Below are 13,623 nucleotides of genomic sequence, written 5' to 3' on the forward strand. Positions count from 1 at the left end.
GGGTATGAGGAGCTGAAGGCAGCCCAGCTAATCGACTGACCAACTGATCGATAATGAAAATTGTTAACAACGATTTTTTATTATCGTCTTTATCAATTAATTGCTTCAGCCCTGGTTGGATGTGGGCTTTTATTTATAGTAAGTGGGCCTGGCCTGGGCACAAGAAAGATAGGTTTAAATAAACAGTAAAGGGGTATTCATATTTTACTGGAAAGTGATCGGTAAGGCCTAATCATGTGTGTTTATATTAAATGTAAATGGGTCTGCGGGGAAAATAAGCATTACTTTCAGTGGTATCTGTTCAAATAACCCTCTCTGTATTGCATCGCTTTTAAAGTACATCTAAAGGCTCCTGCATGACAGCTTAAATAAGTCCCATCTTAAGCATCATAAAATAAACAAAAACATTTTTTTTTTTTACCTTCCCTTAACCAAGCCGAATTTTCCTTTTTATTTGTGTCTGGCATGCCTCCTCTCTGACACTGCAGCCACATGCAGAATTCTAAACAGTGTGAAAATAGTTGTAGTTAGCAGCTTGACCATGAAGATTTGTCCTGAAAATAAAACATCCTAGTTAGCTAAAATTTTTTTTACACATTTAAACAAGGAGTACAAAACCCCCAGTCCATTTAAAATGTGCCTGATCATACACTAAGGTTAAACATTTTGGGTCTCCCATGTTTGTCCATCATGGCGATGAAGAACATTCTCACCAGGCCATAAACAAAGTGACCCGGGTCTTCAAGCTATGCCATCCATAACTCCAGGTTTTTAAGCAGCTTTAGTATTTCACTAAATAAACAGAGGATACTCTAATGGAGCAATAGGGTCTGGTTGATCAAGTCCAATCTCCTCTTTGCAGTTTTTGTAGAGAGACTCCTACAATGTTCATAACATATTTAGGGACATAAGGGGAAGTCAAACCTAATACTGCTGAGTCATCTGTTTGTTCATGCTATTAGCGTTCTACCTTGGTCGTTTCTTTTGGGTTTCTTGGCCGGGATACACATAGGCTTTTGGGGCCTTTTTAGCCAAATTGCTCTCTGCCCTCTCTTGTGCCTTAGCAGAGGTGACAGTCCTGAGTGGGGAATCACAGGGGTGGTGTTTCCTATTCACTGGTTCCATCTTAACTCCCTGCCTCCTCTTCTTGAGCTTTGAGACAGCCAGGACTGGATTTAGAGGGTTCTTATTTGGGTCTGGGGCAGCAGTCGGGCTGTGTTTTGTGGCTGCAACCACTCCTTTCCCTAGTCTTTACTTCTTCTACACAATCTCCTCAAAGCACACCAAAAGACAGTGTCTACGGTGTCTTCTCTCTCAGATTCAGGGTCAGGCTCAAGGTCTGGACTCTCCAAGGTCTCTCCAGGGACTTACAAAGTGGTCCTAGACCTTGGCTTCCTTGTCTGTAGAGAATAGTGCTAATAGTCCTCTGCATGGACCTCAATGCTGGGAGCACTGTTAGGGGTCCCAGAACTAGCAGAAGCACTAATTATCGCAAAAAGCTTACCAGTCTCATTGGAGGAGGTCCTTAACAATATTCCGACAGGTCCAAGCTCCTTACACTGGTTGTACAGTAGTAGGCCTCAGCTGCGGGAAGGCTGGTCTGGATGCTGATATTTAAAGGGGAGCTAATGAAGGATGATGGCAGCGATACAGGTTCTGCTGTGGTGTTTGCATTGTTCCATTCCACTTTTAGCACACTTAGAGGTAAGTTCTGAAGCTAAATTGCTGGCAGAAAGTTGACACAGATCCCGCAACATTTCCAGACCCGTAGCCTCCTGGGGTACAAAGGGGCAGGCTGCCCATCTTTTCCATTCTCAGGCTGGTGTTAAAGTATCCCCACTTAACACAGTTGTGTTGGTGGTAATGTCTGAGGAAATCACTTACAACTGTAGGAAAAGTAAGGGATGAAAAAGGCTGCAGGAAAGCCATGGCAATATATCGCAGGTTCACTACCTAGCAATGAGGCAATGCAAAGGGAGTTCTGTAGGCAGCATGTGGTAGCTCCTTACTTATTCTCTGACTCTTTTTGGTGCCAAACTTACCCTTCCATGAGTAATGAGGATTGAAGTTCTGCACTCTTTAACCCCTTGCGTAACAAAAGCACAAAGTCTAGCAGCTAGTTGGGCGTACTTAAAGAGGAACTTTACCCATATCTTTAAAATAACAACAAACACACCTTTAGAAATGTCCAGTAATGACAATCTACAAACACATACTTATAGATAATTGCAGGCTTTGTATTCTTTGCTACCTTATTTTCTCTTTTCTTTCCCAGTCTTCTGGCAGTGGCCATGTTAACTAAGGGCAGATTAGCAGCTCTCCTTTTACTTCCTTGAACTGTGGCACATGCGACTAGGACATGTGACTATGCACATCATCTCAGTGAAGGAAAATGCCTTTCCCTGAGATCTCATGAGATTACAAATAAGATTTCCCAGCAATGTTCTGCTAATGTAACCTTCCCAAGATGCAACGCTTTGGCGCATACATCATTTGTGCCAGAACTGGACCAGGACATAGATGAACTCTAATTGTTTAACTAATGAATGTAAGATGATTTTAAGTCGGCATTTGGAGCTGCATGCTACTGTGATTTTTAGTAAAAGGGGGTAAAGGTCCGCTTTAAAATAGTAATGGAGATACATTTTTATTGCAGACCAACAACTTCTAGGCACTCCGTATTAGTAGCAGTGCTTTCAAATGTACAAGTTGTAAAACCATCTCAACAATAATATATTTTTTCCAGACTGAGTATGTGTACCGATCCTTTTCCTCAAGTACTTGCCGATACCAATTAAGAATACTAAAACTTTTTTTTTTGCTTAGTGTCATGTGACAGTTTTTCTAAAACAATACAAGCGATGATACAGAATGATTTTAGGATAGTGGTGGAGGTCCTGTCCCAGCTTGAAACGTGCCTTTGGTAGTTCTGCCACTGACTGCAAGCTGTAGAGTTACTACAAGTCCCACCAATACATTGTACAGCAATGCAGAATAATACTGTCCACTATAGAGGACTAAAAGTTTCTGCAGTCATATAACATGTTACCATGGCTGGGATGAGGACGAATGCACTTCAGTCAGATAATGTACCATGGCTGGGAAGAGGAGGAATGCTCTGCAGATCTTAGGAGGTTTGGGTGGATCTCTATTGCAGTGATGACTCCAGCAAAATTTTCTTAGGCTCATTTGCTTGCCATTTTAATATGGGGCAATACACTCTAGACCTGGGCTCCAGCCTTGTCCTAAAACCAGGCACAGCCTACATTACAACCACCCTGTCCGCAGAGAGAGGTTTACTAAGTACTGCCTCTCCCCAGGATGGAGGCGGGAACCTTCCAGAACACTGCATCCCTAGATCCAACCCACTGATGACAAGCTTACCAGGGGTTGGTCAACTGACAAAACAGACATGACTTTTTTTACCCACCCTTGACACATGGCAACATCTGCAGGTGACTGCGTGCAGTTTCAGCAGGTACTTGTGAGGGAACACTGGTCAGTAAGTACCAATGCCAAACCCAGGAGTTCAAAGCTAGAGCTCTGTGTAGAAGACATTGTAAAACAGTGCTTCTATGTTATGTTTTAGGGCTTATCAACAGTTTTACATAGTACATTGTTACTATGTGATCAGTTGATGCAGGAGTAGAGGGGGAAACTGTATCAGAAGAAAAGCTCATATCACTCCGATACCAAGTATTTGGGCGAGTACTCTTACTCACCCAAAGTCTCCGATACTTACCCCAATACCGGAACTTCCGGTCAGAGGGAGATTTTCTCTGACCGGTAGTGCCGCGAGGGAACATTGAGCCGGCTTCCCGGCCAATCAGGAAGCCGAGTGGCGGGTAATGACTCGTGGCCTGGCTTCCTGATTGGCCAAGAAGCTAACTACATGCTGTTTGGGTGGCTTGATGCTGTTTGGCCGGGATGCCGGCTTCCTGGCCAATCAGCATCGAGCTGGCCAAACTGCATGGAACTGGCTTCCCGGGCAATCATGATTGGCCGGGAAGCCGGCTCCATGCTGTTTGGCTGGCTAAATGCTGATTGGCAGCGACGCTGCACAGCCTCCCTGGGCCCCACACAGCCCTCCGGAGATCATCTGCTGGAGACATCAGGGCAGTAACCCAGAGCAGTACAGAGTATAAAGATTCATATCATATTTCATTCATGTATAATGCATTGCTGGGATTTGTAGTCCTCTCTAGCTGGTTACCATTTGGCATTGCTGTATAATGTATTGCTGGGATTTGTAGCCCCCTGTAGCTGATGGGTATTATTCTGCATTACTGTATAATGTATTGCTGGGATTTGTAGACCTCTATAGCTGGTGGTATTCTGCATTGCTATATAATGTATTGCTGAGATTTGTAGTCCCTCATCAGCTTTGAGTCAGTGGCAGAACTACCAGGGGTGCAGCGTTTGCAGCTGGCACCTGGCCCTGGCACTTCACTACTGTCCTAAAATCATTAGTCTGTATTGTTTTAGAAAAACTGTCACATAACACTAAAAACAAGTATCGGTAATTGGTAGCTGCGAGTACTTGAGAAAGTATCTGTACTCGTACTTTGTCTGAAAAAAAATGGTATCTGTGCATCCCTATGACACTCCTGAAATACATGTGGTTTGTGGTACCTGCAAGTGCATGTATTAAGTCTTAAGGTGCGCATACACCTTGCGTTGATCGTACGATAATCGGCAAGTGTATGGAAGGTGTGCAACCGTTTCTACTGTACCGTCGCACGTCTTTTGTCTAACAAGCATGTTTCAAAACCCGCCGAGAATCGTATGATTGTCAGCGGGTTTGAGGCATACTTGTAAGACAAATGCCGAATGGGCCAGTGTGCGCAAGCATTGCAGTCATCGCAAGCCCTCCCCTTGGCGGGGCGGGCTTGCGATGATTGCAAGTACGGAATGCCTGTCCAAGATGGGCAGATCGTACGAGCTTTTAGCTTACAACCATCGCAAGACAAAAGTCTTGCGATGGTTGTAAGGTGTATGGGCACCTTTAGTCTTCAAATCGGACCCATTTGGATCTAGGGCAGGCTATATATGGGGGTTAACTTGACTTCTGCATATGTTAAACATATTCTAGCAGTAAGCCTGCAGGTATAATATGTTCAGATTCATGTATAATCCTAACTATGACTGAATGTCTTTAAATCTTGAATAGCCTATTTATCAACAAAGCTCCTGTATGAAATAAAAACCTAAGGCCAGGTTCACACCGTTTTCCACAGTGCATTTAGTTTTGCTGCGTTTTTACAGCGATTTTCCTGCATCCTGCAGCGTTTTTTAAGCTTAAAATTGCATTTCAGGTGTGTTTGCATGCGTTTGTATTAGTTTTTGATGTGTTTCCAGTGCATTCCAGGCCAGAGAAAATGAGACTAGCAGTATTTTTTTGTCTGGTCCAGAACGGACTGTGTTGCTGTGAACAGAGCCCAGAAATAACATAGGGATACATTGGGATGCTTTTTTTTGGTCCGGGAACAAACTGTTCTGATCTGGACGTGATCCGGACATGGTGTAAACAAGCCCTAAAGCAGTTCTATTGATTGGTTTTGGTTATATGGTTTATTTATCGTATTTTAATTTTACAGCTGAATGTAGGTCTTTTTTCCTGATGTGATTTAGAAGAATAAAACAGATGAGGCACTAATAGATCCTCTGTCATTGTCTATTATGAACAAGTTTATTGTTCATGCTTAAATCTTTTTATTTTAATACAAGTGACATTTTTACAATTTGAGTCAATATGGGTGAAAGCCCTGTCTTTGCTTTTGATGCTTTAGTACTGTTGCTGAGATTTACCTTCAAAGTGAGTGAAAATCCTTGGTGGTCACCGAAACATGGGTCCCTATTGGAAGATATCACATCATCTCCTGGTGAAAATGTAAAATTGTCTGTCTTGGCGACAATGGTCTTTATGGAAAGAGAGGGTTGATTGTATCCAGCAGGGACATAATTAAAACTTGAAAGGTTCTTACCCTTCCCCACTTTATACAAAATCAACTTTTACTCATTTGGAGAACTTGTTCACATTGATGCCAGATTAATTTGTCCATTTATGCAGCGATGCTCATAATCTTGTGCTATGTACACACAGGCTTTGGATTTCCTCCTCCTAAAAATGGCGTTTGCCGTTTTTATCCTGAATTAGATGTTACAGCCCATAAAGTATTATTCAAGGCTGTGTTTTTGTTTGCATTAAGGTAAAAAATACCCAGTACCTTTTTGACACACACACTTACCTGTCGGCACAGCTTGTCACTGCCGCCGGTCCCTGAAGTGATCCTCCGGCCCGTACTTCCTGGTTGCAGGGGAGGATAAAGAGGGGCCATAGCCTGCTGTCAGTCAAACTGTTGGGCGGAGAGGAGTGGTGTGTTGCCTGCCGCAGGGCTGTGTCTATGGACGGGAACCGCTGGGAAAATGCCTCCACAGCACCCATGCAGGGGACGCGGGGGTGAGAGGATGCAGAGACCTACTAGAAAACGAGGAATTGAGAAATTGGAAAAAAAAATCTTCTTTAACCTCTTGCCTCCGCCCGTAGTAAAAAAACGGACGGACGGCACTGCAGCATCTAGCCTCCCAGTGAGAAAAATAAACAATAAATCCTAAAGCTTTAATATTACTTTAATGCAGCATTTACCTACTACCTCCTGTCACTGATTATATTCCTACACTGCCCAGTCAGTCAATGGAAGATCAGATTTCCAGGTCTAGCATTTAATTAGGTCATATGAAAAGTAAGCAGTATGTGCAACTGTTTACCAGCCTTGAATGAATAACATTACCAATGTGTAATAATCTGGATTTCTTTTTAAACTGAAACCACTTTTACTAATTCCATACTGTATAGTCATAACTGTTTATAGACCTATAAAGACAAGACCATATTTGGTAAGCGCTTTGGCTGTCTTTTTCTAACCAAAATTACATAAGGCATGGATGGGCAGGGGGTGTCATAATGAAATTATTACACAACGATAAGTCCACTTGAATTTGTGTCAAATTCAGATTCTTTTTTTTTTTAATGATTTCACTTGCAGGAATTTGCCTATGTTAAAGTAGCTCTTCAGAGACCTATTTAATTGGAGAACCTGTAGTATTGTAGCAGAAGGCTGGAGGGAATTATTAAGCATTAGGGATGACACCATCTGGGAACTGTGGAATAATCAAGTTTCTTGTGTGTGAGCTGTGGGGATGGAGGAAATTATGACGATTATGACATGTTAGCACATGCCTGTATTACAATTGGACAGGCAATGAGTTAATCATGAAGTACATTATCTGACTCCTGCTGCTTCATTATTCCAATATTCAGTACTGGTCCTATGCAGTTCTCTTCAAACATGAGCATGATGGACGACATATGATAGATCACAGCACTGCAGTAACAAAATAGGCACTAGCCGGCTAGTTCATGTATTGCGCTGTTTGGGATACCTTTTTTGCACATGTAATTATTATTATTATACAGGATTTATATAGCGCCAACAGTTTGAGATCAGTTGTAACATAAAGCATAGCGGGTAGAGGAATCGGAGCTGCCACCTTTGGAAAGAGAAATGCTGTCTATGCATGATAAGTTCCTTCACTATTCACCTATAACCAAGGTCCATTCTTATATCCTAGCATACATCTTTGACTCTGCGCCAAAAAGCAAGACCAAAAAACATAGCAATATATTTGTATGTTAATTTAACTGGTACTGCTGGAACATTTAAAAGAGAACTACGGGGTAAGTGTTTTTCTCCGTAGTTCTCTTTAGGGTCTGGGGAGGACATATACTAACCTCCTCCCGTTACCCAACGCTCAGTATAGAGCGAGCTATTGCCCGTGATATACTGAGAGCGCCGCACCTGGGACAGATCCCGACAATACTTTTGAGATCCACCCAGCTGTGTGAGTGACAGCTGGCTCTGCCTATCTAGAGGCAGAACCAGCTGTACCCGCCCCCCTCCCTCGTTCCTCCACTCAACGCTAGAGTATCGGAGAGAGGAGGGGTGAAAATGACAGTCACCGCTCACTGCAAGCAGACGATCGGGAAGTGAGCATGTTTCTGCTCACTTCCCGATCAATAGAGCTGACCTGTGACAGCTTATTTGTCATTCACTATTTATTAACAAGAATCACCTACACATATTACATATATTCACAGTTTATTACAATTTTATTAGATAAGCTACATATTGTCTGTTTTGAGGTATACATTGTCTGTTTTTGATGTATTATCACACAACTGATTCACATTGAATATTTTGAGACACACCCCTTCACTGAATGTTTTATTAATTATTAATTAGTATTTGTTAAAACCTGACTTGAACGTCAGAGTTCTTATATGCACCTCTGAAGGACGGTTAGCGCTGTTCGTTTTAAAATACCACATCCTAATAGGGGCTGAGTGCCTTTTTGTTCAGCGGCTTCCCCTATCCTTTTTAGACCAATCTATTTAAATCTATCTATATATATTTATGTTTATCCAGTTTTATCCAATCTAAACTTTTATCCATATTTTATTATTCTTAGTATTCCCATTAGCGCAAGTTCTTTGTAATTATTATATGTTGTATCTAATGCTTATGAAATCTTCACAAAGTATTTCTAATTGCAAAACATTTTTTTTAGTTTTAGATTGCATGGGAAAGGGTTGGATTGTGTCAGGTTTTTATTATTGTTTTTCACTTGGGGGATTCACTTCACTGTTTGTCTTGGTTACCATTGTCATTAAAGGGAAAATGCAAAATTTTAGAATTGTCCCCAGAAAAAGAGGTAAAGCGAAGTCTTCCTTTTAGCAGTGGTGACAACTAAGAGGGGAATTCCCCTCACTTTGAGGAGATTTCCACTCGCTTCCTGTGTGTTTGGCACAGAAAGTGAAGGGACACAGACAGCAAAAAATAACCTGATAGAGTAGGGAAGGGTTTAAAACGCTATCAAATACTTAAAAAAAAATGTTTTGGCTATACATGCATCTTAATGTATTTTAAACATTTCCTAGAGCAAAACATAGCCTAATACTTCCACAGACATGCCAGTGTTGGTGTATTACTACGCTGGAGAACTGATGTAATAAAATTACTACTGCTAAAATATTCCTTGGAAGGTATTGTAGAAATTAAATAGGAATACTGAATAATAATACTGGTTCGGCATCACTTTTCTGGGGGTATTGCCCCATGCAGTTCTGGCTAATTAGACATTACTGACAACCTAAATGTTCACTTTCTTCTGTCCTAAAGCTAAGACTGTAAGGATTCTAAAGCATTTTTGATAGCCTGTCATTGCTAGGTTTGAAATGGAGTGTTTAGTGGGCATCCACCACCAGTCTAAAAAAAATCAAACCTTTTTCCTTTTGAAGCAGACTGTATTTAATACATTGTAATAAGCATGAAAATATCTGAAATTTTGGGTACTTTTTGGTATGATGCTGTATAATGTAAAATATTGTTTTTGTAGTGCTGAATGATATATCTTCTAATTTTCTGCTCATTTTAGGCTGATGATAATTACTTTTGGTGTGAGCATCTGTCAACACAGAATATTTGTCTCTTCAGGTTCATGTGAAAATGGCGGATGAAGCAGTCTGCGTTGGCCCTGCTCCCACAAGCAAAAGCTACCTCAACATGGATGCCATCATGGAAGCCATTAGGAAAACTGGGGCCCAAGCTGTGAGTCTGAATGGATCTATCTGCTGCAGCTGTTTCAGATCTAGAAGGCAGAATAGGCAGAATTTGTATTAAAAAAAATAACAGAAAAAAAGACTGAATATTCCGTTCTTGTTTGGTTCATGTCACATGAGTTAAATGTGGCCGAAATCTCTACTGGAAATCAAAGGCTTTTGAAGCATCTGGCAAGGCTGGTGGCAGTTCCTGCAGGTGGCTGCTGGATTCAGAAATCACACCAGGGAGCAGCTTCAGTTCATTCCCAAATATGCTGGGGGAGGAAAAAATCCCAATTAGTTTTAACCCTTTCAGCTGCACTAATTCCTTTTTCTTTGTGGGAAAATAAAAGGAAAAAATGCACAAACTATTTTTGCGCTGTCATGCTTTTTTCGTTATTCCAGTTAAAATGACACATTTGTACCAACAAGAAAATCAGTGTAGCTGTTTAATTTTACAAAGATAACTACATTATGTTTTTCTGTTAATCATATGTAGTCATACATTTACATTTAATGCTGCATTTCCAGATAAACAATTACAATCTTATAAATGTCTCCAGCATTGGTAGTGTTAATTGCCTAATCACACCATTGACCGAATGCTTACTATGATTACACACTCTATATTTATTTTCAAGGTCCACCCAGGATATGGGTTTCTTTCTGAAAACAAAGAATTTGCCCGACGTCTGGTAAGTCTACTACTGGCTTTGTGGTAGTTAATGAATCTTTTGGATAAGCGGCAGAATGACAAGCTGTAGTGACTTCATTCAGCAGAGAAAGGTGTCTGAATATGTCCGTGGCTAAGAGCATTGTTTTTAAGGCCCATTTGTAGCTTAACCTGGACTCTATTGTCTATTATTGAACATCCAAATTAGCATGAGAACATTACCATGCTGCATTTATTTTCTGGAAAGGTTTTTAAAATGCTACTGTATATGGCCATTATGTGTTCAAATATTTGTAATGTCTTGTACACAGGCTTTGGAAAATTGAATGGCTAAGTGTAGGATTTTTGTCTAATTAATAAAATAGCACTAGGTAGTATCGTATGGCTCTTTTAGGAAACCATTTTTTCTTTCAAGAAATAAATACTTTGGCTTTTTCTTGATCTTCTGCTTTAGTTCATGTGTAATTTGTTTTTTCTTATGTTCCCACGGGGCTTTCTCTTTTTGTGTGACTAGCTAGTGACTTTTCAGAAAGCAGAACTGCATTAATCTATGAGATGCAGCAACCAGAATTACATATTTATTTCAAGAGGTAGTTCAGAATTCTAATGGTTTTTGACAAGATTTCTTAAGTGGTTCTTGATCTGAAAACTACGAATGGGAAATTATCCAAAATAATGTCTGCCTTGTAGGGTTAACAGGCTATTACAGTTGTATAAACGGAGACATTGGGGGGTAAAGTGAATAGTCTCTGGGTCGCACATGGTCACTGATGGAGAAAGCAAAATTTTAACCTGTATTTGCAATTTAGCTTTGCTGTTTTGTGTAGGTGGTCCTTGTTCTGAGTCATCTAGTGAGTTTACATTTACATAACTGCGGTTTTGTCTGACACATTTTATTTTCATCTAGATATAAATTAATTTCTTAAATGTTGAAAGCTATGAACATATTTATTATTACAGATACATCTTGTTTGTAGTTTTTAAAAAAAATTTTTTATTTTGAGTGGCTGATAAAACAAATACAAATATTATTGTTCGCAGTGCCAAACATGCTGATTTAAAATATAAATATTTACAAGTTTTTTTTCCCCCCCTGATTGATTTCCTGCTTTGTTTTATAGCAGCATTATAAATAGTATTTTTTTTACAAATCATTTTGTTTTGTGTATTCACATGTTCTAATGATAGACCTGTCATTATCAGATATGTGATGGCAGCTTTCAGAGGAAAACTGATTATATTAGGGCAGTTGGCAGCCATACAATCAGATTGCAAGCTGGTTGTGTAGTTTACACTACTTGCTTCTCATAGCACAAAAGCCATTCTTAAGTGTGCATTAAAAAATAATTGCATCTAATATTTAAATGCATTGCTAGCAGTTCGTACAAATAAGACCTTTTTTCCCTGTGCTCCAGTACCCAGCTGGAGGTCCTACATTTTCCTTTCCATGGTCAGGTTTCTACCCAGAAGTCACTCCTTTTTTTGCTCCCCGATTTCTGTTTTTGCTTCAGAGAACAAACTATGGAGCAGAAGCTAACTGGTTACTGCTGGGAGGGGTAATCAGAAGAATGACTGTGGCAGGTATCTGTAGGAAACCATAAGCTAGCAGAGCCAAAGAAGTTTTAATTCTGGTTTGAATTATACTTCAGCACCTTCATATTATATTGGCACAATATACATTCCACCTTCATTAGGAAAGAATTGATTGAGCCAGACTGTTTTTGCACACCTGATATGTATATATTTTTTAAATTTAATAACAAATATGACCTAATGTAATTTCATCCATTTGTGTTCATATTTGCCCTAAACAAAACCAGTTAGTATTCCCATGTAATTGTGTCCTTTTTTTTTAAAATTACATTTTTTAATTTGACATTTATCTGAGCAATTAATTATAACATCTGGAAGAAATAAAGCGATAATGTTTCTCATAGCATCTCTTCAGAATACATGAGCTTTTTATTCTACTGCCGGATAGAGAATTAGAGAAGCGTTGACCTTTATGTTGTTATAGGCACCTTGTCCAAAGTTTGCTTTTCTTCAAAGCTGCATTTTAATGTATTTGATAACGTGTGCCAAAATCCATGTAGTACCATACCATGCATTGATGTTTTTGTGCTTTTAAGCTGATAATGAGAAAGGCTGTCTTGCAGTAAGAACTGCATTCTGAATAATAGAAAGCTAGCAATGGAGCAGGATCATTGTACATTTCTAATATACACCCAACTGGGTCTAAAATACAGCATTTTATTTATTGTGCTTATGTTCCTCCTAAGCTGGCCATACATTGCTCGCATTTCAGCCGATTCCGGCTAAATTGGCCAAAATTCAAGCCATGGGTGGCCCTGAAAGCACCACCCAACTCGCCAAAAGTCGATTTAAAAATGTGTTTTGACTAGCTTTATAGTTGTAGTTTTAGATGTTAGTTTGAACTTCTCTTTTTGTTTTTTGTTTTTTTGTTCCATGTACAAGAAGATGTCCGAGTTTGTAGTTTTTGTATTTTCAGTATGGAAGCAGGCAGTGTGTTGACTTCTTGATGTTTTTACGGTCTCAAAATTTCCTTTAGCCCTATCAACAACTATGCTAATGTAGTGCATGTCCCTGCCTGTTTGGGGAGGATATATGTAAGATATATGTAATATGTATGTAATATGAGGATCTCACCTAAACTATCCTAGGATAGTTGGATATAAATGGATAGCTTAGGTGAGATCCTCATATTACATACGGTAGTGTTGGTAAATCTAAATTGCAAGATGTCCAGTGAGCTTTACAGAGAACATTTTACTTATTACAAGAAAACAACTCTAACATATAACAGGAGAAACATACAAACTATCCTACTTTTGTGCTGTCTTGCTGCCAAGTGGTGGATATAAATGTGTTGTAATAGAGAGGGATCATCACAAAATAATCTGAGGCTCTGTTCCAAAATATGATTGTGTTACAAACATATAGTTGTGAAAATAACCCAGCACCCCACCTATGCTTGTAATGCCCATCAGGGGTAATCAACACAGCCTGGATTTCGCAAAACGCTGCCCTTATGTTTATAGAGGTATGCACTAATATTTGGCAAAAGTCTGAAAGTTGTTTAGCCCTCACATACTGCCACATTGAAACCACATATAGTTATTGTCCCATATAGCTTCTGCTTCAGTGAATAGAAGAAGCACTTCAGCTTTTCTGTTTTTTTTTTTTCCTCTGAAACAGGGTGCACTGGCATAGTTCAGTAATTCCTAAAAATAATTACTGAATAAAAAAAGCAAGCCCCCCCCCCCCCCCCCCC

At 39.9% G+C, this 13,623-nt stretch overlaps 1 protein-coding gene across 2 annotated transcripts in view; it reads left to right on the plus strand.

The window, feature by feature from the left end:
• PCCA (propionyl-CoA carboxylase alpha subunit) overlaps positions 1-13,623 on the plus strand; it is a 340,260-nt gene that overhangs the window by 34,408 nt on the left and 292,229 nt on the right. For both annotated transcript variants that reach the window (XM_018576625.1, XM_018576624.1), the window contains exons 5-6: positions 9,555-9,668; positions 10,300-10,353. In XM_018576625.1, coding sequence (XP_018432127.1) covers positions 9,555-9,668; positions 10,300-10,353 — 168 coding nt within the window. The remainder of the gene's footprint in view (positions 1-9,554; positions 9,669-10,299; positions 10,354-13,623) is intronic.

The sequence above is a fragment of the Nanorana parkeri genome, unplaced genomic scaffold (assembly GCF_000935625.1).
Source record: "Nanorana parkeri isolate BGI_ZX_2015 unplaced genomic scaffold, ASM93562v1 scaffold71, whole genome shotgun sequence".
NCBI lineage: Eukaryota > Metazoa > Chordata > Amphibia > Anura > Dicroglossidae > Nanorana > Nanorana parkeri.